The sequence below is a fragment of the Sminthopsis crassicaudata genome, chromosome 6 (assembly GCF_048593235.1).
Source record: "Sminthopsis crassicaudata isolate SCR6 chromosome 6, ASM4859323v1, whole genome shotgun sequence".
Classification (NCBI taxonomy): Eukaryota; Metazoa; Chordata; class Mammalia; order Dasyuromorphia; family Dasyuridae; genus Sminthopsis; species Sminthopsis crassicaudata.
Genome location: NC_133622.1, coordinates 151,542,779 through 151,567,690, shown reverse-complemented (window position 1 = coordinate 151,567,690; position 24,912 = coordinate 151,542,779). Strand labels below are relative to the sequence as shown.

Sequence of the window (24,912 nt, the reverse complement as noted above, 5' to 3'; positions counted from 1 at the left end):
TATATGTTTTCTATCCCATTAAAATGTGACTATGAGAATAAGTACTGCTTTGCTTTTCAATTTGTATTCCATGTGCTTAGTTTAGCACTTTGCATACGTACAAATTTACTAAATATTTTTCATTCATAAATAGAATTATAGAATTTGAGACATTAAAGGCATGCTGAAATCTAAACCTTAGGAAGCTTAGGAAGCTCAAAATCAAAAGTTTATTAGGTAGCAGAATATAGATCAAACTCCAGGTTTACTGACTAATAGTCCAGTCCTCTACTATATCATATTGGTTATTGGTATCAGGCCTTTTGTAGGAAAAAGAAAGGAAAAATAACTATCCTGATAGGATTAGCTATTTTTTATGGGAAATGGAATCCCTAGGAAAGGAAACAATGTGAAAGTTACTCTAGAAAATTTTAGAGGACAAAAATATCTCAGTAATCCTTTTTCACTTTTTAAAAGCTTTGTGTTTATGTCCTTTATTATGTTCTCTATATTTGCATGGATAATTGTTTCTTTTGATTTGCCACAATTCACTACTTAATTTATTTTGAAGAAGTAATGATGAAGATCAAATACCCATGAACAAAACCAATAGAGGTAGATAAAAAAGAAATTGATTTATTGGGGAAAAGTATTTGAACCAAATTATCTAAAAAGGGCTTGATGTCCAAGACATATAGGGAACTAATACAAATTCTTAAGACCAAAATTCATTCTCCAATGGAAATCTACTGAAAGGATATGAACAACCAATTCTAAAAAAGACTAGCAAACTAAAACAACTCCATGAAAAAATTTTCCAAATCACCAATAATAAATTAGATTTCTACATGTCACTGAGTAAACATAATTATCTTTATCTCTTTGAACCAATTCTGATGATCTAAAGGGCATTGCCTATGAACACTTTCCTCACCTATAATCCCCTTTTCTGTAAAAACTCTCTCATTTGCTCTTTTTATGTGAGAATTTTTTCTTCACTCTACTTCTCCCTTCCTCTTTCTCTCTTCCTCACTCTCTTCTTCTTCCTCCTTCTCCTTCTCCTCTCCTTTTTCCTTCACTCTTTCTAAGTAAGCTCTTTTTAATTGCCCTAATAACAATAAAAGTCTTAGGAGTTACATGTATTATCTCTCCATATAGGAATATAAACATTTTAATCATATTAAGTCACTTAGGATTTCTCTTTTATGTTTACCTTATGCCTTGAGTTTTGTGTTTGAAAGTTAAATTTTTTTTTTTCTCTCTTGAAGGAGTTTACTCAATTTTGCTTGGTAGATGATTCTTAGTTATAACTCTAGATTTTTTGCCTTCTGGAATATCATTTTATAAGGCCTTTGCTCCTTTAATGCAGAAACTGCTAAATCTTGTATGATCTTAATTGTGGCTCCACAATATTTGAATTATTTTTCTGGCTGCTTAATATATTTTTTTTCTTTGATCTAGAAACTCTAGAATTTGGTTATACTATTCCTGGGAGCTGTCATTTGGGCATCTCTTAGAATAGTAGATTTTTTCAATTTCTATTTTACCCTCTGATTCTAGGATATAAGGGGTTTTCTTTGCTAATTTGTTGAAATATGATACCCAGGCTCTTTATTTGATTATGGCTTTCAGGCTGTCTAATTATTCTTAAATTATTTCATGATTCATTTTCCAGGTAAGTTGTTTTTCCAATGAGATATTTCAAATTTTCTTTAATTTTTTTTTCATTCTTTGACTTGTTTTATTATTTCTTGGTTTCTCATAGAGCCATTAGCTTCAACTTGCTTATTCTCATTTTAAAGAAATTATTTTTGTCTTTTTAACCCATCAGGCCAATTTTGGTTTTTAAGATTTTAAGTTTCTTCAGTATTTTTTATGCCTTTTTTGCCAAGCTATTAATTCTCTTTAAATAATTTTCTTGCACCACTATTTCTTTTCCCAAGTTTTCCTCTACCACTCATGACTTTAATTCTTCCAGGAATTCTTGTTGGATCCAATTAAAATTTTTTTTTTGAGTTTTTATTTGTAGTATTTTTACATTGTTGCATCTTTTGAGTTTATGTCATGATCTTTCCTACCACTGTAGTACCTTTTGATGATAAAGGGCTTTTTGTTGTTGTTGTTTACCCTTTTCTAGTTTATATCTGGATTTTAAACTTCATTTTAAAATTGGGTTCTGCTCATCTGAGCATTGTTCATTGTTCATTGAAAGGCATTGTTCCAAGCTTCAGGCTTTTTTCATACAGTTATTTTCAGAGCTAGTTCTGGGGACCTATTAATTTTTCAAAGCTGTTTGTTGCTACTATGTTGTTATTTAATGAACTCTTCTCCAGGCTCTGTTTATTTCACTCTGTATCAATAGAAAGAAGTCTTCTCACACATAATGGGAATTTTAGATTTCTTAATTTGTCTTAATTTTTATTATTTGGGATTCAAGGACATGCTGTTTGTAATTTTTTTGGAAATTGAAAGCCTGTATTCTGTTAATGTTAACCCTATTTGACTAAAATGTGTCCCATTGTATATGAAAATTAAATTAAACCCACAAAACATTCCTTAGATAAAAAACCAGAGAAAGAATATTTTTTTTGTAATAACCCCTATTATTTATTTATTAGACCTTTTTATTTACAAGATATATGCATGAGTAATGCATTGACAATTGCAAAACCTTTTGTTCCAATTTTTCCCCTCCTTCTCCCTATCCCCTCCCCCAGATGGCAGGTAGACCAATATATGTTAAATATGTTAAAGTATTTATTAAATACAATATATGTATATATATATATATATACATACATACAGTTATTTTGCTGCAAAGAATTGGACTTTGAAATGATGTACAATTAACCTGTGAAGGAAATAAAAAATGCAAGCAGATATAAATAGAGGGATTGGAAATGCTATGTAGTGGTTCACACTCAATTCCTAGAGTTCTTTCGCTGGGTGTAGCTGGTTCTATTCATTATTGAACAAATGGAAGTGGTTTGGTTCATCTCATTGTTGAAGACAGCTATGTCCATCAGAATTGATCATTATACAGTATTGTTGTTGAAGTACAATGATCTCTTGGTCCTGCTCATTTCACTCAGCATCAGTTCATATAAGTCAGAGTAACAGGTAAATCTTCCCCCTCAATCAGCCTATTTTTGAACAATCTAAATATAATTTAATCTACAACTTGACTTAGTTTACCTAGGAAGTCTATTTAATAAGTCTTGTTCAGCTTTTGTGACATTGAAGGAAACATAGGAGTATGATATGTCTTTTCTTTAACTTGTATGGTCTAAGAGGAATATAGAAGAAAAGAATAAGTTCTCCCTCATTCTGATGTAATTTTCTCTATAAGAGGCCTTACTAGAATCCCAATGATGGTTCAGATTTAATAAAACTGGTTTTTATCTCTATATTTCTGCATTGTTGTAAATTAATTTCTGCAGAATTTACCTGGCATAGGAACTCAAAAAAGATCTTTCTCCCATAAAATAGATTTCTCTAAAACTATCCCTTTCATAATTTCTTATAGCACAACATTATTCTATCATATCTATATAACATAACACGATCATTTTCCAATTGATGGATACCCTAATAGATTTACACTTTTTACCACCTTAAAAATAGCACTATTTTTGTAGATTCTACTAGACTTGTGTTAAAAATATGATTGGGGAAGACAGTACATAAAAGGAGGTATAAATGGGGAAAAGAATGTAGCCAGTGGGGATATAATAAAGTCCTTCAACCTGGTGAAAAATGAGATGGCTGTCATAGATACCTTCCTAAAATGGACAATCTGGAGGAGCTCTCTTATGCCCCTCCTTTCTGACTCCAATCAGAGGAGTTATTTTCTTCATTAAAATTTTGAACCTCAGGAACAATTAGATAGCACACTGGATAGAGCACCAGCACTGCAGTTAGGAGGATCTGAGTTCAAATCCAACCTCAGGCACTTAACATTTCCTAGCTGTGTTGACCTTGGACAAGTTACTTAACCTCAAATATCTCAACAAGATATAAATAAATAAAATTAAAAGATTCTGAATCTCTTTTTCTAATTGGTTAACTTTCTTTTCATAAATTTCTTGAATTGTTTTTATTTTTTCCTAATATTTCTTCAGTCTCTCTTATTTGCCTTTTGAGTTCAAAAGTTTTTCTAAGAGTTCCTTTTGGGTTTATGACCATATGATGTTGCTCTTTGGGGTAGATGTGACTTTTTTCTTTTTTTTAATCTTTTTTACACCACAGTAGCTATCTATGGTCAGGTTCTTTTTCCTTTGTTCATTTATTTTTCTTTTGTTTTATTTTTAGTAGCTTATTATTATAATCAAGTTTTAATTCTCAGTTGTGGATTATTGTTCTAAGTCTCAGGTGTTCCTTATAGTTATTTTCTGATGCTCAACTTCAGGAACTCTTCTTCTCCCCTAAGTCATGGTTAGAGCCCCTCCCCATCGCATTGTCCCAAAAATGTTCTTGCTCCCTGTGGTACTAATATCAAAACCACTAGGCATGTGTTTGGTCCTCCTTGCCCACAGCCATGTTCAGCACATCCAGGGCTGACTTCTGGAAACTGTGGGGGTCTTTCACTCTTTTTCCACTCAGTCAAGTGCTATTCTTTAGGTGGAAGCTTGTGAGGTGAAAGTTCTTAAGGTTCTGAGGCAAAAGTATGTAAGGTAAAATTTCTTGAGGTCATGGCTGAGATGAAAATTGAAACAAAATTTCTTGAGGCCTGGCTTGCTTCCTGACAGAGATGCTGAGGGCAGAGGTGAGTCTGCTTCCTGACAGAACCTGCATTTGTTGATTCAGTGGGGTTGGCCTGGTCTGTACTTCACTTAGGTCAAACCTCACCTTTGGAGGTCCTATCTTTTCTGAAGTCTCTCAGGTTGTCTTAGAAAGAAAAATGCTTTACCCCTTTATTTTTGCTGCTTTACATTAATTATATGGCAAATTTCTGTCTCTGGAGTAAATCTGAAGAGTCTTGAAATTTCTAATCTACTCCATAATCTTCTCAGAATACATCTCCCCCAAAATCTACCTCAATTTGGAAATAACTTCTACAATCAATTTTATTTTTCATGATGTTATTTAATGCTTCAAAACTCAACATCTGGATGTCATTATAGAATAAATAGACAATTATTGATAGATGGATAGATATAGATGAATGGATGATCGATAGAAAGAGCATTTATAAGCATTTTCTACATGCCAAGTATTGGGCTAAATTCTTGAGGAACTTACACTCAGATGGAGAAATACACCACACAAAGAGAAGGTATAAAGTGTTTTGGTGGCAAATATCATTTGGATATGGCCAGGAAGTGGCTTGAAGGCCTGCATCTGGAAAAAAAAAACAAAAACAAAAAAAATATGCCAAAAGCTTACCTATCAAAACCAGAGGTAGAGTCCAAGGTTGTGCTGGGGAAAGATGAAAATGATGACTAATTGATAGAGGTTAAGTAGCATCATGGAAAAATGACAGCAAAGTTATCTAGAAGCCTGAATCAAGGCCAGATTAGGAGGAAAAATCACCAAAGAATATATCCATGATATATAAGCATGAAGATTTTTTAGAATCTACAAACCTTTGGTTTTTTTGGTATCTTGATCCTATGCTGTATTTTCTAAAACATTTCACCATTCTTCTTTATACCTATATATAAGGTTGATATAATACAATAGAAAAAATAGTTGAATTTGGAATCAGAGGACCTAGTAGTGATTCCTGAGTCCCTTATTTACTACCTGTGTGTTTGTGTCTTTTTATGCATTCTGCACAAATGCTGTAACATATGATGGGCATTAAATATGTTATTGCCTTTGTATATGGAAGAATTAAATCGCACAAATAATTGGCATTCTTGTAATAAATTAGAAAGTATAAAAAGTTTCAAGTTAACTTGAAAGATGGATCACGAATTTTCTTTTGGGGTCAAAGAGTAGGCAGAAGTGGTTTTATCATCTCAAAAACAACAAGAAATAATTTCATGGGACATTTAGTCACTTCATAGTATAGTACTAATGAAGATTATAAGCAAAAGTATCACCATAAAAATACTTATAGAGGTTGGAAAATATGATTCACAATGAAAAAAACAAAACAAAACAAAAGACAAAACCTTAGCCTCCTTAGAGGTCTCTATTTTCTTCCATAGTGGCTAAATAAGGACTCCCTTATCTTCCTCTTGTGACTCGGATTGACCACTAAATCAATTAAAAGATTTTCTTCCTACTAGATATATTCACAACCAATGTTATTATAGGACAACAGTTATACCTCCTCTCTGCTAATAGAAAGTTAGATAATTCTCAACAACACTCCTTGATCACACAAGCACTTTATAGGAAGGAGTTTCCAGAACAATCTCAAAGGAAAAGCAGTTTATCAATTGTGAAGGGATTAGCTACTTCTCTAGGGGTATATGGAGCCCTCTGATGGGGCAAGAACCTTGAGGCTGAGGTAATATAAGGAATAGAAGGTCAAGGCAGATCAGCCAGAACTATCCCCCTAAACAAGCCATTCTTATCAGGTAAATCTTCCTGGAGACTAATTATAAAAAGCCACTGCACAAAAAAAGTCCTTCCCTTTTCCAGGGTACCACATATTTGCCAAAGACATGGCTTCTGAGAGGGTGAATACTTGATAAGAACTTGATGCAGTTAAGATGCATACATAATGATGTAGCTGTTCATGAGAAGGGGGGAAATCTCTTACCTTGAGATGGAAAAACATCATTTTGACAAGTTGAGAACTACTTGTGTCAGGAATAGTTCCCTTATTTGGGAATTTATGTAGTTCTGTGCCCAGAATAGCATTGCGTTTCCACCCAAATATCCAAATTAACACTGGACCTACTTTCCAACCCCAGCAACTCTGTAACAATTCTAATATTGTCCTTTAGCCTACACTGTCTCTGAAGTTCAGTCAATAAATATAAGTCCCAAATGTGTCAGATACTTTATTAAACAGTGGGACTGAAAAAAAAATTTAGTTTCTGACCTCAAAATCTAATGGGGAAGACAATATGCAAAACAATTATGTATATACAAACTATATACAGGATAAATGGGAAATAATCAACAGAGAAAGGGCAATAGAATTAAGAGAGATTGCAAAATGATTTCTAATTTTTTTCCCCCTGAGGCTGAGGTTAAGTGACTTGCCCAGGGTCACACAGCTAGGAAGTTTTAAGTGTCTGAGACCAGATTTGAACTGGGGTCCTCCTGAATTCAAGGCTGGTGCTCTATCCACTGCGCCACCTAGCTGCCCCGCAAAATGATTTCTATTATAGGTGTGATTTTAGCCAGGAAAGCCAGGGAATTAAGGGGGGGGGGGGGAGAGGCAGAGATAAGAAAGGAGAACATTCCATGTATGGCAACAATGAGCAGAGCCAAAAGATGGAGGGCCTTGTTTGTGGAAAAGTCAGGAGGCTAATATCACAGGATTGAAAAGCACATGGTTGAGAGTAAGGTACAAGAAGACTTAAAAGGTAAGAGGGGCCAGGTTATGAAGGGATTTGAATACTAATGAAAGGACTTTGTATTTGATTTTATAGGCAAGAGGGAACCAGTGAAGTTTATGGAGTAGTGGGGGATGACATGGTCAGAAAAATCACTTTGATGACTGGAGGATGGACTAGAATGGAGAAAGATTTGAGTCAGGCAGACCCACCAGTCTAAGCTATTGCAACAGTCCAGGGATGAGGTGATGAGGGATTACCAGAAAAATGGTACTATCAGAGGAGAGAGGGAGCATATTTAAGTGATGCTAGAAAGTTGAAATCGATAGGCCTATAGGCCTTGGCAACAAATTATATGGATGTGGGGGGGCAGATTTTATATATATATATATATAAAGAGAGAGAGAGAGAGAGAGAGAGAGAGAGAGAGAGTATATATATATATATATATATATATATATATATATATATATATATATATATAAAGAGAGAGAGAGAGAGAGAGAGAGAGAGAGAGAGAGAGAGAGAGAGAGAGAGAAAGAAATAACATCTAGGCTGTATGCCTGGGGACTGAGAGAAGGGTGGTGTTCTTGATAGCAGTAGGAAAATGTGAAAGGTGGGGAGTACTTAGAAATAAAGATAATTAATTTAGTTTTGGAGATGTTGACTAAGATCTCTAATGGATTTCTAGTTTGAGGTATCTAATAAGCAGTTGATGGGTTCCAAATATTTCTATCCTGCTGCAACTTCTTTGCTGATCTCGAATCTCATACTTCATTTTTTTTAGACATCTCAAACTGGAAGTTTAGTAGACACCTTAATTTCAATACAACCCAAATTGAATTAATTATCTTTTCCCCAAACTCTCTTTTCCCTCACAACTTCCCTGTTACATAGAATATATAGATATATATTCTTATCACTGTTGAAGGCAATACCATTCTCCCAATCTGTAAAATTGGCAACTTAAGTGTTACCCTCAACTCTTTACTTTCCTCCTTTACTTTCCCCAGGTCTTTTGATTTCACCTTTGCAATATCTCCTGAATATGAGAGATGGAGATCTGATACTGCTGCTACTCTGAGACCCTCATCCATTTATGCTTGTAATATTTCATAGCTTGCTACTAAATCTGCCTGACTTAAATCTTTCCACACTACATTCTAGTCTCCATTTTGCTATGAAAGTATTGATCCAACTATGTTACCTCTCTTCTCAATAAACTTCTATGGCTCCCTATTGCTTCCAGGATCAAATATAGAATCCTGACATTCAAAGGCTTTTATAACCTCCCTCCCTCCCATTTCTCCACTCTATTTACATCTTACTCCCTTCCAAGTTTCTCTGATAAAGGTTTTAAAATATGTATTTCTAAGACATATAATGAATTTATTCAAATTTATATGAATAAAAACTACCCCTCAACTAATGGTCAAAATGTATGAATAGGCAATTTTCAGAGGATGAAACACATTATCAAGAAACCATATGAACAAATTCTCTAAATCACTAATTAGAGAAATTAGAGAAACTGATTAAAACAATTTTATTTCATCAAATTGGCAAAGTTAACAAAAAAAAGGAAAATGATAAATGCTGGAAAAAAGGTACAACTGTTTTTTATGGAATTGTCAACTGGTCCAGTCACTCTGAAAAGCAATTTGAAACTATTCTCCCAAAACTACTAAACAGTGAATGCCCTTTGATCCAGCAATATCACTACTAGTCTAGATTAAAAAGGAGAGCAATGAAAGAAGAAAAGGACCCCTAAGCATAAAAGTACTTATAGTAAATCTTTTTGTCATGGCAAAGAATTGGAAACCAAAGGGGTGATTATAAGTTGGAGAATGGATGAAGAAGTTATCATATATTAATGTGATGAAATACTCTTGTACTGTCAGAAATGATGAGGTAAATGATTTCAAAGAAACTTAAGAACTTATATAAACAAATGCAAACAAATGGTGCAGAAGTAAGAAGTACTAGGAAAACAATTCATACAATAGCAACAAGACTGTAAAGGCAAACAACTTTAGAATTCTTAAGATCTCTGATTAATACAGTAATCAACCACACTTCCAGAAAACTCATGATGACACATGGTTACCTCCACATAGAAAGGTCATTGATTTATTTGAGGCACATATATGTACATATACAAACACATAATGTCAGTTAATGTTAAGAATTTGGTTTGCTTGGGTTTCTAACAGGTTTTGTTTTTCAATACAAATGGGGTAGGGGAGGTGCAAGAAAAGAGAATTTGAGCTGAAAATAAAATAAAATAAAAACCTTTTAATTCTGAGGAGTAATTTTCTGCCCATACTATGATATTCACCTCATTGTATTTTATCAAACTACATCTGAAGTCTTCAGTTTAAGTGTACCACATTTTAGAACATTGTATGAACATGAAACCATTAAATAACCCAAATCAGCTTTAATACTTTCATGTCTAAAGAGGAGTAAGGACTGTAAGGACTTAAATGTGGTAATTTATGAAAGGGTTCTGCAAAATTTAAAGCACTCTATGTGCCAATAATCATGGTGATGACAGTGATGACTATGATGAAAATGTTTTTGTGAACATCTTAAGGAAGAGAAAAAAAACCTTATTGTTTCATTATTGTTAGTTAAATTTGAAAAATTGTTATGTGAATTATAGGTATTATTTAATTTGCTTTGTCTTAAAGTAATGGTAGTAATGGGGTAAATAGAAATTTCAAAGAATCATATTTCAGATCAATACAAAAAATGTTTCTGAACAATGATAAAAAGAAAAGCAAAAAGCCCAAATGATTTGATGACTTTAAGGCTTAGAATAAAAGCATAAGAAAAGAGAAAGCAAAAATTCAAATATGAGATACAAAATGGTTTCTACAACCATATCAAGATTTTTTAAGGTTTCTCTTTCATTTTATTACCTTTCCTCCTATAAAAATAATTTTTAAAAAGTCTCTGGTACGTGATTCTATGCCTTTATTTTCTTTTTTTGTTCTTACTGCTATTTCTAGTATTACAGAACTGCATCAAGTAATAGATGGGAGAGTGTGCATTCTTGTTTTATTCCAGTATTTACTAGAAAAGTTCTGGTGAAGCTATATTACATTTGATGCTTGCTTTTGGTTTTAATTACTTTTGACCACATTAAAATATCTGTTGATATTATATGTAGGGTGTTTTTAATAGAATAAATGAGTATTGTGTTTCACCAAAGGCTTTTTCCACATCTACTGAGATAATAATTTAGTTTGGGATATTTTTATTTTTAATATCATTAATTAGGTCAATTGTTTTCCTATTATTGAACCATTTCAACACATCAGAATTACTTGGTCATAATGAATGATTTTATGTTTAGCATAGTTTGATACAATCTTGTTTAAAAATTTTTAATTAACATTCATTAATGATATTGGCATATGCTGTTTTATTAATGATCTTGATATATTGTGTTTTATCCTTTCCTTATTTAGGTATTAAGTGATTAGAATTATTTATATATAGTTTTATATATATAATAAAATATAGGACAAAAAAGTAGAATGTTTTTTAAAATATAAAATATTCATATTAACAGAATATCAAATAGATATCCTAAGAAAATCAGTCTCAAAAGAAGAAATAGAACTAGCTATAAAGCAATTGTTTCATAGCATAATTCAATCAAACTTTCATGGATATTAATACATATACCACCAAAAAAATTCTCAAACACTATGAAGGAAAACAACTTAGCAAAATCCTTTTGTGAGACAAATATATCTGTAATAATTCTGACTCTGCTGTAATTTCAACTTGCTCATTTACTATTTTACTGATTTAATTTTCCACCTATTAAATCAAATTGGCTAAATATACATCAATAGTAATAGTCTTTTAAAAGAACCATATTTTAGTTTTATCATTTGAATACTTTTGGGGGTTTTTTTTAGGTGTTGATTTATGGGGGGAGAATGTTCCATTTTATTTATTTTTCTTTTGGTTTTATTATTCTTTTTTTGTGCTTATTTTATGTTTGTATATGTTGGCTAATTTTTTGAATGACAATTTAGTTCCTTCATCCTCTTTTTCTATTTTGTTATTGTGTTTTTGTAGGGATATGATCCCCCCCCCAAATTATTGCTTTCATTTCAGAAATTTTGGTGTTTTTCATCATCATTTTCTTTTACATAATATTTCCATACTTTGTTCTCATTTTTTTTTAAAGGATTTTATTATTAAACCTCTAACTAGGGATCTTTTATTTGTGATTCTTGAATAGATTAGTATTTTTATTGCATTATTGCTGTGGGACTTCAAAAACCTGTAGGGATCACTGGATTCTACACATTATGCTCTAGAAATCTATTTCTGTCTTTAAAAAAATATTTGCTATATCTCTGTGCATGGTCAAATTTTGTAACAGTTTTATGTAGTGCTGAGAAATAGCCATATAGTTTAATAATACCATTTAGAAGATGATAAATGTCTTTTAGCTTTAGTTTCTTCAGCAATTTAATTTTATATTTTTCCTTTTGTTCACATTTGTTTGACTAACCCAAAATTAAGAGAGGGACATTGAAATCTCCTATTGCTACTGTTACTGTATCTTTTTATAGCTCTCTTAATTTTTCCTTTATGAATTTGGATCCTAAGGTATTTGGAGTATTTAAGTAATATTATCTAAGGTTTGTTTCCTTGTTTATCCCTTTTTATATTGTCTGATAGTATAAAGGCAACTTATTTATTCACGATGCATGGTGAAATTTTTTCCCAGTCCCTCATTTTTATTTTGTGTCTATCTTTGTTTTTAAAAAAAAATTTTTTGTAAGCAACAAATTGTGGGATTTGTTTTCTTATCCAAGCTATCATTTTTTTTTCATTTTACTGGCTTATTTAATCCATTTACATTTAAAATTATGAAAATTTAATTTATATCACCCTTCATTTCTATGTATTGAGATGTTTTACTACCAAATTATGAATTTTTTTGCTCTTCTGGAAATGATAGTATGCTTCCAGGTATTTTACTTTATTTTAAAATCTGGCCTCAGACATTTATTAGCTTATAACCCTAGGCAAGTTACTTCACCCTGTTTGCCTCTGTTTCCTCATCTGTCAAATGAGTTGGGGAAGGAAATGACAAACCACTCCAATGTCTTTACTAAAACTCCAAAAAGGATCATGAAGAATTTGACATGATTCAAAATGACTGAACAACAAGAAGACATTAAACATTAGTTTTAGAAATTACAGTTGGATTGATGGGTTTGCAGAACATTTGGAGAAAGGAATAAAAAATAAGATGGGAAAGATTTTGGAAGACCTCAAAGGCTAGGGTTTGATACTAATATGAATGACTAAAAAAGCACAGGTGCTTACTACTTTGTGCGAAGTGTGGAGGATTCAAATAGAAGCAAGCAAAATGGTCCCTGCACTCAACGAGTTCATATTCTAGTAGATTCATAAACATTTAGGATGTGTGGCATATTCAGGGAGGACCAGTGCCTCTGGTGTGAGAGTTTCCTAAGTCCTTTTCAAGGCTGCTCATCTACCTCTGGTGTGTACCTGGCATCAACTCTCCTCTGTAGCTCCAAGAAGCTATAGCATGCTCAGCAACCACACCCTGGTAAACTATCTCTGCAGATGGCTGAATTGGGCTGAGAGTAACCAATAGACCTTAAAACCATTGGTGAGTTGGGAAATGTCTACCCCAAGCAAATGAAGACTTCCCCCAGCATGGACAAGAGCAATTTGTTCCAACAGCCATGAAAGTAACTAAAGCTAAAAGAGAATGCTTAGAATTTAGTCAGAGATTGAAGACACCAAGGTCATCCAATTCATTCTGGGACCTTGCCAAGTCATACTGATTTTTGTCTTGCTACTAAACTTCAATGACCCTGGAAAGGAGAATGAAACTGATAAATTTGTGCAACTCCCTCACTTAAATCCAATTTACAAATGAGTCAAGATGTCACTGACAGAGGACAAACAACAATAGCAGCAACATTCTAATAGATCAAAATTATCTAGGTACAGTAGTGATGTTTAGGTAAGAGTGCTTTGGAGAGGGAACTCATAATGCAGTAGTAGAGTTGCAGCTTAGATGTGAAGTCTCTGTATTTGCTGAGGCAGATGCTGATTCCTCAAATTCTCATTCTTTGATGGAATTTCATAAATCTTCTAGAGAGACTCCAACTAGTATGCCAGAGATCTTTTATTGTTTGGACATTATGGCAGGTGACATGGCAGCCCTTCCACTCCCCCCAACCCAGTCAACATAATCTTAATCTGCATGAAAAAAAGGCATGGAGGTGAGACTATGCCCTAGTCAGATACCATCTGCAGTGGTCCTCAAACTTTTTAAATAGGGGGCCAGTTCACTGTCCCTCAGACTGTTGGAGGGCTGGACTATAGTAAAAACAAAAACTCACACTCTGTCTCCACCCCCTCAGCCCATTTGCCATAACCCAGCGCAGCATAAATGTCTTCAGCGGGCTGCATGGGCGGTAGTTTGAGAACCCTTGATCTAAGCATGGAGTTGGATTCTGGGTGCTCTATCTTAGGCAGGACATTGACAAGCTGGAAAATATAATTGGAGGGAACTGGGAATGTTTGAGGGACATGGTGTACCCTCAGATATTTAAAGAGCTACAACAGGGAGGAGTAGATTGTTTTTTTCCTGGTTGGTTCTTGAGAAGGAAGACAAGGATAAAGATTTTGCTTTCATGTCAAGAAAAACTTCCTACTGAGTAGAGCTATTAATCAATCAAATGACCAATCAATCAAGGATAATTTAAGTACTTAATATATGTCAAGCATTGTATGAAGTGATAGGGATATAAATACAAAAGTGAGGCAGTCCTTACCCTTGAGATTACATTAAACTTGGATACATCACATAAGAAAATATATAACACACTTTTCTTATAATACAAAGGAATACATGCAGAAAATAAAAATAAATATAAGTGATAAATGATGAAGTGAATGAGGAATATAAATCCTTTTTAGAAATAGACACAGAAAATAAACATTTAAAAACTAAAAAACAGATTAAAGAGAAAGATGAGCATTCTACATAAGTAAGAAATGAAAAAGAATTAAATACCTGGATAACAGCAAGAAAAAAGGAACAAATAGGAGAGGGCTTTGAGAGTAAGGGAAACAAAGTGGTAGGCTTAAAGTTGCTTTAAAATAGAGTAAGCTAAAATATAATTAGTAATATATGTGTGTTTTTATTTTCTGCATGTATTCCTTTGTATTATCTATATTCTTTATGCTCTGTATTCTCTTTATTCTAAATTAAAACTTTTGAGCCACTTATTTTATGTACCCTCTTCAAAAGAGTTTATAAACTTTTTATTGCCTTATAGCTCTTATTCCCTTTTGTCTGTCATGCCTCATTCATAAAAACACTGATTTTTGTAGGTAGTAGAGAATTTGTTGCCTTATGGTAGTAATCTTCCCATGTCTCTTGATGTGGAGTTAAGTATTGAACTTTGCCCTCTTTTTTTCCCATTTGCTTCAACATTTCTTCCCTGGCCTATCTCCTTTGGGCTATATAAATATAAACTCCTTTAGGGTTTCAGTAGTCATTAAAAGTTCTGGTTGTTTTTTACTCATGGCAAAAGGAGTTCTCTCAACACCATATTCCTGCCTGACCAACAGTAAAACCAGGTTTCTTCCTTTCTTTATCCCTTTTAATCCTTCCCTTTGCCTCCTCACCCTTTACACTATAGGGTTTGTTTTTCTCAAGAGTTGTCTTCCATTCATCGTTAGGCTTTGAATTGATTAGAGTACACTATACATTTCTCTTTAACTTCTCCCTATTCTCTGCTCCTTTATGTATCCTCCCAAGCAGTAATTTTGTCTTATAAAGAGCTCTAATTGATTTGTAAGTGGGGTGTTTATAAGGTTCAGTTCCCTGATGTTTCAGGACTATTTCTTCACCATCACTTCCATTTGACTTGTTTTTATCCCTGTCTCCTAGTATATATTTAAAAGACAATCTGACAAATGTTTCTGTTACTTTGTTTTTGTCTTTGGTTGCTGCATATATCTATCTTGTTGTCTGGGTTGAGAAGCAAAGTTTCTTCAGGCTCATTTTTTTTTCCAACTTGTAATATTTATAATGTTTAGTCCCCTCTCTCCCATCAAGTGATCTTTTTTCATTTGTGAGTAGCCTCAGGTTTGCAAAGTAGTCTATCCTGGGCATCTTAAGCTCTTTTGCTCTTTGGTGCATATTCTTTTCCTTCCTGTGGTTTTGGGGTAGGACAAAATAATCTTGTACTAGTCAAATTTCCTTTTCTTTATATTTAAAAGTCATTCTCCTAGTCACTTGTAAAATTTGTCATATATTACTGGAATTGTTAAATTTAGTCCCTTGTGTATTTCTTTTTGGAAGAGTTTTGTATTTAAAAAAAAATTGGGGGGGTGACATTTTAAGCCTCTCCTTATTTCTTACCCTACACTAGAGAAGACCAATTCTTTGGATAGGTTCATTGATTTCTGCATCAAGTTCTAGACATTGCCTGTCTTTCTGGGCATTAATTCTTGCACTATGGTGTTCAGGCTTTCTTATTTATATACTAGGAGGTCTATAATCCTTAGGTTCTTACTGTGTCCTGTCTTTGAGAGATATATTTTAATTGTATGGAGAACATCCTTTCTTTTAATGTTATTGCCCTTTGCTTCAATTCTTCCTGACAGTCCTTCATTTCAATATATTTGCATTTCCCATCAGTTGTCTTGTCTTTTTTTTTTTTTTTTTTTGGTAAGACATGGCACTATAGATTCAAGTTTTCAGCTGTGAAGGCCATAAATTCTGCTTTCACAATTTTTATTCCTTTGAGAACATTGTGCTTTGGTTTCATGTTCTCTTAAAAATTCCTTGGGTCCTTGGCCTCAGCAAATATTGATTCATTTTCTTTTGTCTTGTAATACATATCCATAGATACTTTAACTCTTCCCCACTTACCTGTAGATCTTTTTCCCCATGGTGTTCTAACATGTTCCCTCTTGGTTTGTCTACTTATGCTCAAGGTGTTTAAATGAGTTTTTGTCCCCCTGAGATCTTTGGTAATTTTATCTTTTATTAAAAAAAAAAAAAGAAAAAAGAAAAAAGAAAAATTCCTAGTTGCTCACTTTTTACCTTCCTTCTCTTTGATGATAGTTTCTGGATCTCAAAGCTGTGTCAGCTTCTTTCCATGCTGCAGCAGTCTAGGCCTCTGATCCGTGGGTGGGCAAAAATGGCTCCAGTGGACATCTTTTCCTCAGGCTTAATGGAGTAACACATAGTTCTATACCACCTTTGCCCTAAGCCACCCTTGTTCTGACCCAGTTCCCTCTGTTCTTCAGTTTTCTGGAATAGTTCTACCAGGATACTCCTTAATGGTGTTTTCCTTTATTTGGATCTTGAAGGAACTGGGAGGTGTGATGGGGTGTCAGGGAGTGCATTTGAATCCTGTTGCAAGTCTGTGGGCTAGTTTGCACACTGCTGTTGTGGAAGAATCTAGTAGGGGGAGTAGAGATTAGCTTTCTCCACAGTTAATTCACTGAAATTAAATGTTGTTAAGGTTCTTGGTATATTAGAAGATAGAGACTGAAATTGCTTTATCTCTGGGTACGTAATTTCTATTTTGGAGAAGTTTGAAGGTTGTAAGGATCAGAGAAAATATCTAGTCCTCCATTTTGTTGGTTACAAAACCTGGAAATTATTAAAATGTCTTTTCAGGATAATCAACAATCATGAAATATTCAGTGTTTTGTGTCAGACACTGAGTTAAATGAGAGGAATTTTTCATGAAAGAAACTCAATATTCATCACCAGAACAAATATTTATCATAAGCCATCTGTAACCACATGAATGTGTCCTAAATGAGTAGCTCGCAAATTATGGTCCATAGGCCAAATGCAATATATCAGCAGTTTTTGTATGGTCTAAGAAATAAAAAATATTTTTTCATTTTAAAATATTATCTTATTAGATTTAAAAGTTTAAAATTATTTTTAGCTTACAGGTCAAAAAGAAACAGGTGGCAGGCTACATTTGATTCTTAGACCATAGTTTGCCAACCCTTGCTCTAAATCATTAAAAGAAAGAAAAATTCAAAATAATTCTAGGGTCTCACATTTTATCTGATAAATAAGCAATGATAACAAAAATGAAAAGTCAATATTTGAAGAGTTCTGGGAAGATAGATACATTGATGCATTGTTGGTAGAACAGTGAAATGTTCAGTTATTTATTGTGTATATAATTTTTGTTATTTCATTTTGAAATTATGCAAGAAAATGACCAATTTATCCATACCTTTTGATCCAGCAATCTTACTAGCAAAGTCAGAGACTGAAACAGAGATCCAAAAGATACCAAAACCTTTTGTGGTAATAAAGCACTGGAATCAAGTAGATGCCCAACATTTGGCAAATGCCTGGAAAAATAGAATATGAATGTAATGGAATAATAACTATGAAGAATACAAATAAACTCATTAAATTACTCAAACTCTGAACAACTGAAAAAAACAATAAAATCCCATTAAAAACAGATAAGGAAGCATGCTTCTTTAGGTCAGAAAGACAGGGAATACTAGGGCAGAATAGATGTGGTCAGGGTACTAAGTGCTTTTGCTCATTTTTTTTTCCCTTCAGTATGGAAGAACAGAATTGAAATGACAGTACTAGAAAGACTAAAGATAAATTGTCATTTCAAGTAAGTTATAAACCTTAATAGATTATAACTAAATCAAAGAATTTCAGAACTCTCAATTCTGGCTTTATCCCCAGAAAATGATATCCCCAAAAGATAGTTTTATTGATCTCAAAGAGATCTTAGAATCCCCTTATCCAATTAGAATTCCCTCTGACAAATTTTAGAACATGCCTATTCCCTTATCTCCACATATATGGTTAAAAGCCCCATCTCTTTACAGGTCATTCAAGGTAACAATGCATACAAGGCCACCTTCATTTTTCTCTACAGAAAATGTAAACTATGGAAGAACACAGAGAAGTCTGTAAACTATATTGAAAACAAAATAGATTCACATTAGCCTATAAATAATTAATATAATTGTGATCCCTCCAAGTAGGTCCTATTTTTCCTAGGAATCTTAGAAATCCTATAAAGTCAGAGTGAAGATTTTGATCTATTGATTCAACTCATATCGTTAAGGAACAGACTTTGGCTTTGCCAGAAGACGAATTTTCCTCCCACCTAATTAATACATTTAGTTTATCTTTTCCCAGAACAACTTTCTACACAAAAATCTCAAATAAAGAAATAAAATATAATTTTATATAAAATAATATATATAAAATATATGATATATTTATATATAATTCATATATTTAATACATATATTAAATATATATATAAAATAATAAAAATATATAGCATTTTCATAGTTTTAAAGAATGGGGATTCTAACATATCTTTCTCGGTTCTTAGCATTCTACTTATAAAAAAAATGAAAGTCATTAGATTCCATAAATTTGTAGAAGAGCTTTATTGAGGTTTAGAAGTGATAGGCCTATCAAAATCTAAAAAGCCAACCTCGTAAAATGGAAAGCAGGGGGAAATGGAATCAGACAATCTAAATTCATATCTTGACTTCTACCTATTTAAACTCTCTGGGCTTCAGTTCCTCATCTGTAAAATAAAGGATTTGAAAGAACTGACCTCTTCGGTCCCTTTCCAGCTCTAAATCTATAATACTGGGGTTTTTTTTCCTTTTAAATTACCATGAAACATGTCCCTCTTTCCATCTTCTTAAAATCTTCACTCTGTAAACTATCATACAAACCAAAAGAAGGAAGCAAGTTGTGATTCCATAATTAAAGGCTAGAAGTTTTCTTTTGTAAATGAGATTAAGATGCTGTCATCTTCGTGTATACATATATTGTATTTAATTTATACTTTGACATATTTAACATGTATTAGTCTACCTGCCATGGGGGGGGGAGGGGAAAAGTTAGAACAAAAGGTTTGGCAATTGTCAATGCTGTAAAATTACCCATGCATATATCTGGTAAATAAAAACTATTAAATAAAAAGCAACCCCCCCCAAATTATTTTAAATAGGAAAACAAAAACAACCCCCTCCCCGCCAAAAAAAAAAGATGCTGCCATCTTTTTCCTCTCAAGCCAAGACTGAATGAGTGTACAGTTCATCTCCAAATATTTGCTCTTTCAGGAAAATGCAAGTAATTCCATTTTAATGGGAAAATGCTTTATTTTCTGTCAAACAGTGATTCATATTTATTACCAGTTTCTCCCAGGTTTCACAACTGTTCGTTTCTAATTCTAGGAATACTGAAATCAATCCTTTGTCCACCCTCGCTCCCCGACCACTAGCATCAATATTTCAGCATTCTCCGTTTTGCTAATATTCCTTACCACTTCTCTGGAAGTAAATTTTAAAGAGATAAGTTAAGGAGCTGATCTAAAAATGTTCGATTTAATGTGATCATCCGGGCGCCTTCCACAGCTCTGCATGGAGAGCCCCCCCCCCACCCCAGAAGGCTGCAAGGCCACAGTTCTTGCGTAGAACTTTTTTCTCGCAGCGCAGGCTCCCAGGCCGCAGCGGTTTCGTAAGGAGGCGGGCCGTGTGGGGGCCGCTTCGGGAACCTCCAGGAAGGGGCCGGGCCTGCGCAGTTCTCTGTGGCTAGAGCCACGCAGTAATCACGCTCCTGATTGGCCGTGTCTTCCTCTATAGTTCGCCCTGCATTCTTTGCCAGTTTGGAGGCGGGCTCGGGCCTACCTCGATGTTTAAAGGGGATTTTTTTCCGTCTTCTATGAACGGAAGAAGAAACCGTGGGTGGCGGATTGGGTAGTTTGTACAGTGCAGGAGAGATGCTTCTGGCGCGGGGCCGGTCTGCGGACCAGCCAATCTCCTGAACGAACGCCCACAAGGGCCCACAAGGAGGGGCTGTGGAGAATGCCGGAGACCCTTTTTGCCCCCCTCTCAGCCTTCCTCCCATTTATGGTCCACTCTCCAGTACTCCTACCTCTGCGGCTAGAGAAGCTGAATCAGAACCTTACGTCCCTCTGGTAGTCTTTCCCCCTTCTAATCGCTCCACTCAAATTACTACCAGCCAGAAAATCCCAAAGCTGGAGACAGGGGTGGTGGGAGTGAGGCCTCGTGCGCACGCGCACTCTCAGCCGCTGGCTCCGCCCCTCGCTGACAATAGCTTTAGCTCTCCCCTCAGTCGGCGGGCGATCGGGAAGCACGCTGGCACCCGTAGCTGCCCAGCCTAATATATGTTAGAGGACACCTCTTTTGCTTCTCTCCACCTCATTGACTCAAAGTTCCTAAAGGATGCGCGTTGCCTCCTTCTAGCCCCGCCCCTTCGATGACAGCAGGATCTGGGCGGGGCCCGTACTTCGACCGCGACCACTAGTCTGCTCAGAGAGGCGAGATAGCTCCGCCCCTTCGTCCTCAGAGGCGCGCGCCCCCAATCTAGCGCCTTCCGGCTCCGGCGGCCACGTCTAGCTGGCGTCTCTCTCGGCTCTTCCAGAAGCTGAGTCTCCATTACCCCTGCGGCGCAACGCCTAACGCACGGGGGAGGCGGAAGCACTCTAGCTGCAGACTGGTTTCCGAGGCCACTCGTTGCAAGCTTCCTCGAATTCTCCCCGGGTCTCCGGCGTCCGCGGAAGAGGATTCTGTTTGTTCCCCCACCCCCACCCTTCTTCCCCAGCTTGGCGGGGGAGGCGGAGCCCCGAAGAGCCGTTACTGCAGGCCTGGGGCGCTTCTACCTCTGACCTCTGCCTTGCTGGAGGAGGTAGGCACCCGAGGGCCCTGCACTCACCCCGCCGTGCCGTGAACGTGGTCTCAGTCTGATGTAGGCATCAGGCTGGTGAGTGTTGTGATTTGTGGTAGCGTTAGTACGTTAGTCGTTGCACACAGTGATGATGATTACCGTGAATGCTGCTGACACTGACTTTGAAAAATGTTTTTGGTGTTTTTCTTTAGGTCTTGGAGGCTCAGACTTTGTATTCAGCCCTCACAGCCATTCCCTCAATTGGCCCACGGAGGATCACCTTTCTCCTGGATCTTTGTAACACGTTCCTTCCTCATTGGTCTTTTCTACCTTTATCCTCTCCCTGCAGGTCCTGCTTGTGCTAGCAAACTTGCCTTTGATGCACATTTTGCCAGGTGACATCATCTTTTCCCTATTATCTCAACTTTTATTTTTTTAATTCATTTTTTACCCCTCTTCAGAGAACAAAAATCATTCAAATAACCTGTAAGAAACATGCTCTGCTTACTTGATAATCTTATGCCAAGCTATATCACCCCCATAGGAATCCTGTCCTCTCTAGAAAGTTTTTCTTGACTAGAACCTGACATGCTTTTAGATTACATAGAAATATAGGAAAATTCTCAGCGCATTTTGAGTGATCTATTCCAAGTCATTGTTCCAAAATTTTCTAGCGGAGAAATTAAGAGTTCTGTTAGAGAAGGAAAATTCAGCATTAAATCTTTGTAGCAGAAAACAATAAAGCATTGTTACTCCCGATTCCCTTCTGACTCTCCCCCAAGCCCTAGTCCAAGAAGATAGCGCATGCTGAAATGAGAAGCAGCAAGGTAGAAGGTGGTGGAGAGGTTAAAGCTATAATCATAAACTCGGAAAATTGTTAAAAAAAAAAAAAAAAATCTTCTTTTGGCAAGAAATAGCATTTCCTCTCAGGTTCCTTGGCTTTGAGATTAATTTTCCAGCCTCACAAAACCTTTTCATCAAAAGCTTATACATTTATTAAAAACTTATATATTTTGCATTGCCCACTATCTCTGGAGTCAAGAGGAGAAAAACAAGGACTTTAAAATTCAATGAACTACTTTCTGCTGCCTTAGAAATTCTGAATTGCCAAGAACTCAGGAAATAAATAAGGTCAGGATCACATTTATCCATTGTATAAAATATACAGTTAAAATGTCTGGAAAGCGTAAACGTGTGGTGTTGACCATTAAAGATAAACTGGACATTATAAAGAAACTTGAAGAAGGTAGCTCTTTCAAACGCCTTTCAGTTGTTTATGGGATTGGTGAATCAACTGTTCGAGATATAAAAAAGAACAAAGAGAGAATTATAACGTATGCAAATAGTTCAGATCCAACAAGTGGTGTATCCAAACGCAAGTCTATGAAGTCATCAACCTATGAGGAACTTGATAGGGTTATGATAGAATGGTTCAACCAGCAAAGAAATGAGGGGATTCCGGTATCTGGAACAATTTGTGCAAAGCAAGCAAAATTCTTCTTTGATGCTTTGGGAATGGAAGGTGATTTTAATGCATCATCTGGTTGGCTAACCCGTTTTAAACAGAGGCATGGCATTCCAAAGGTTGCTGGTCAAGGTACAAAGTTAAGTGGGGATGAAACAGCTGCCAGTGAATTTTGCTGTAGCTTCAGAGAATTTATTGAAAAAGAGAATCTTCAACCAGAGCAGATATATAGTGCTGATCAGACTGGATTATTTTGGAAGTGTCTGCCATCAAGGACATTAGCTTTTGAAACAGAGCACAGTACTTCTGGGTACAGGTCAAGCAGAGAAAGAATCATTATTATGTGTTGTGCTAATGCCACTGGTTTACACAAACTTAACCTTTGTGTAGTGGGGAAAGCAAAGAAACCCCGTTCATTTAAAGGAACTGAACCTTCCAACCTCCCTGTCTCTTACTTCAGTCAAAAAGGTGCATGGATAGAATATCCCGTTTTCAGGCAATGGTTTGACAAAAATTTTGTGCCACAGGTACGAAAGAATTTAAAATCCAAAGGGTTGCTGGAAAAAGCAGTATTGCTTTTGGATTTTCCACCAGCTCATCCAGATGAAGAAATCTTGAGTTCAGATGATGGCAAAATATTTGTGAAATATTTGCCCCCTAATGTGACAGCTTTAATTCAACCTATGAGCCAAGGAATTTTGGCCACCTTGAAGAGGTATTACCGAGCAGGTCTTCTTCAGAAGTACATGGATGAAGGTGTTGATCTTAAAATGTTTTGGAAGAACCTAACTGTGTTAGATGCTATTTATGAAGTGTCAAGGGCATGGAATATGATAAAGTCAGTAACCATTACAAGAGCATGGAATAAACTTTTCCCTGGTAGTGAGGAAAACATAGGTTTGAACTTTGATGATGGAGCTATTTTAGCAGCTAACTTAGCCACCGTTTTACAGCATACAGAAGGCTGTGAAAATGTTGATATTGAAAACATTGAAGACTGGTTTGAAGCTGAAAATACTGAACCAAATTATGATGTATTAACAGATAGTGAAGGAACACAAGGCCAGGTAGACCAAGCTGATCGCTCAAGTAAAAATGAGGAGGTAGAGGAAACAGAACTTATTTCACAAAGGCATATTAGCCATAAATCTGCTCTTGAATGGACTGAGAATTTATTGGATTATCTGGAACAGCAGGATGATATGCTTCTGTCTGACAAACTGGTCTTAAGAAGGCTTCGAACTACAATAAGAAAAAAACAGAAGACCCAGAATAATAACAAAAGTCAGTAACAAATGTTTTTAAGTGTTTGTGACTGTGACTTTTATTCGCACTGAAGCTTCATTATTTTATTTAAAGTGTTGTTAATTCCAAAGCCAAGTACATTTTATAAATGAATTTAGGATTAGCAATGCCACTGCTTTCTAACAGTAAAACTGATATTTGAAAGTTAATCTGTAACCTTCCTATTGTTTCTAATCTTTATTGTATCAATTAGATCATGAGTCTCATGAGGCTAGTGATCTTGTGTCTTGTTTTGTATTCAAATAACATAGTGTTTAATATAGAGCCATTTACTTTTGGCTTCTCAATAAATACTAACTGAATTGTATATTCACTGACTTCAATGAATTTCAGTTTCCAATTTTAACATATAGGGTAAATTGTTTGTTCCTCTGACTTTTCTTTTTAGAAGCTTCAAACTCCACCAAGATTTTGCTTTAAAATATATTTGCCATTATAACAACTGCATCAAAATGGAGGGAAAAGGCAGAAGCTTTCAAAATGTGGGAAGACCAAAAAAGTGGTATTTAGAAAATCAGTAATCCAGCTGTGATGGTGGTGAATGGAGAAATAAGATCAAAATGTCCCTTTATTGAAATTGTTTTTATCTTTCTCTCTGAGGGGGAAGTTTTTACATTAACCTAGGAATCTTCCTAGATTAATCAGTCAGTTCTGGAAAGTAGAATTGGCAATAATACATTATGGGTATGAGACTGGTAGGAGAAGAAAATTTTGTGACATTTCTTATCAGGCAGCATAAGCGTAAATACATCATTTATAAACTGATCATGCTAGCACAACTTTTCCAGACCTCTAACTCTTAACATAAAAAGGCAACTGCTAATCAAAAGATTAGGGTAACTTGTGTAGGAAAAACTCTCAGGAGAAAATGATTAACAATTGACAAAATTTAAATCAAGAGATTTTATTCTTAAAACTAGTAAAGAAGATTATCATTCGATATAAAATGATTT

At 35.1% G+C, this 24,912-nt stretch overlaps 2 protein-coding genes across 2 annotated transcripts in view; one reads left to right on the top strand and one right to left on the bottom strand.

The window, feature by feature from the left end:
• FAM13A (family with sequence similarity 13 member A) overlaps window positions 1–20,659 on the bottom strand; it is a 196,013-nt gene extending 175,354 nt beyond the window's left edge. Inside the window, exons 1-2 of the mRNA XM_074275303.1 lie at window positions 20,437–20,659; window positions 17,738–17,858 (exon numbers count right to left, since the gene is read on the bottom strand). The gene's annotated coding sequence lies outside the window, so the exon portion shown is untranslated. The remainder of the gene's footprint in view (window positions 1–17,737; window positions 17,859–20,436) is intronic.
• Window positions 20,660–22,014: 1,355 nt separating this feature from the next.
• Window positions 22,015–24,264, top strand: TIGD2 (tigger transposable element derived 2). Its single transcript, XM_074275304.1, has one exon. The coding sequence runs from the start codon at window positions 22,363–22,365 to the stop codon at window positions 23,944–23,946; it is 1,584 nt and encodes a 527-aa protein (XP_074131405.1). The 5' UTR covers window positions 22,015–22,362; the 3' UTR covers window positions 23,947–24,264.
• The last annotated feature ends 648 nt before the right edge of the window (window positions 24,265–24,912 follow it).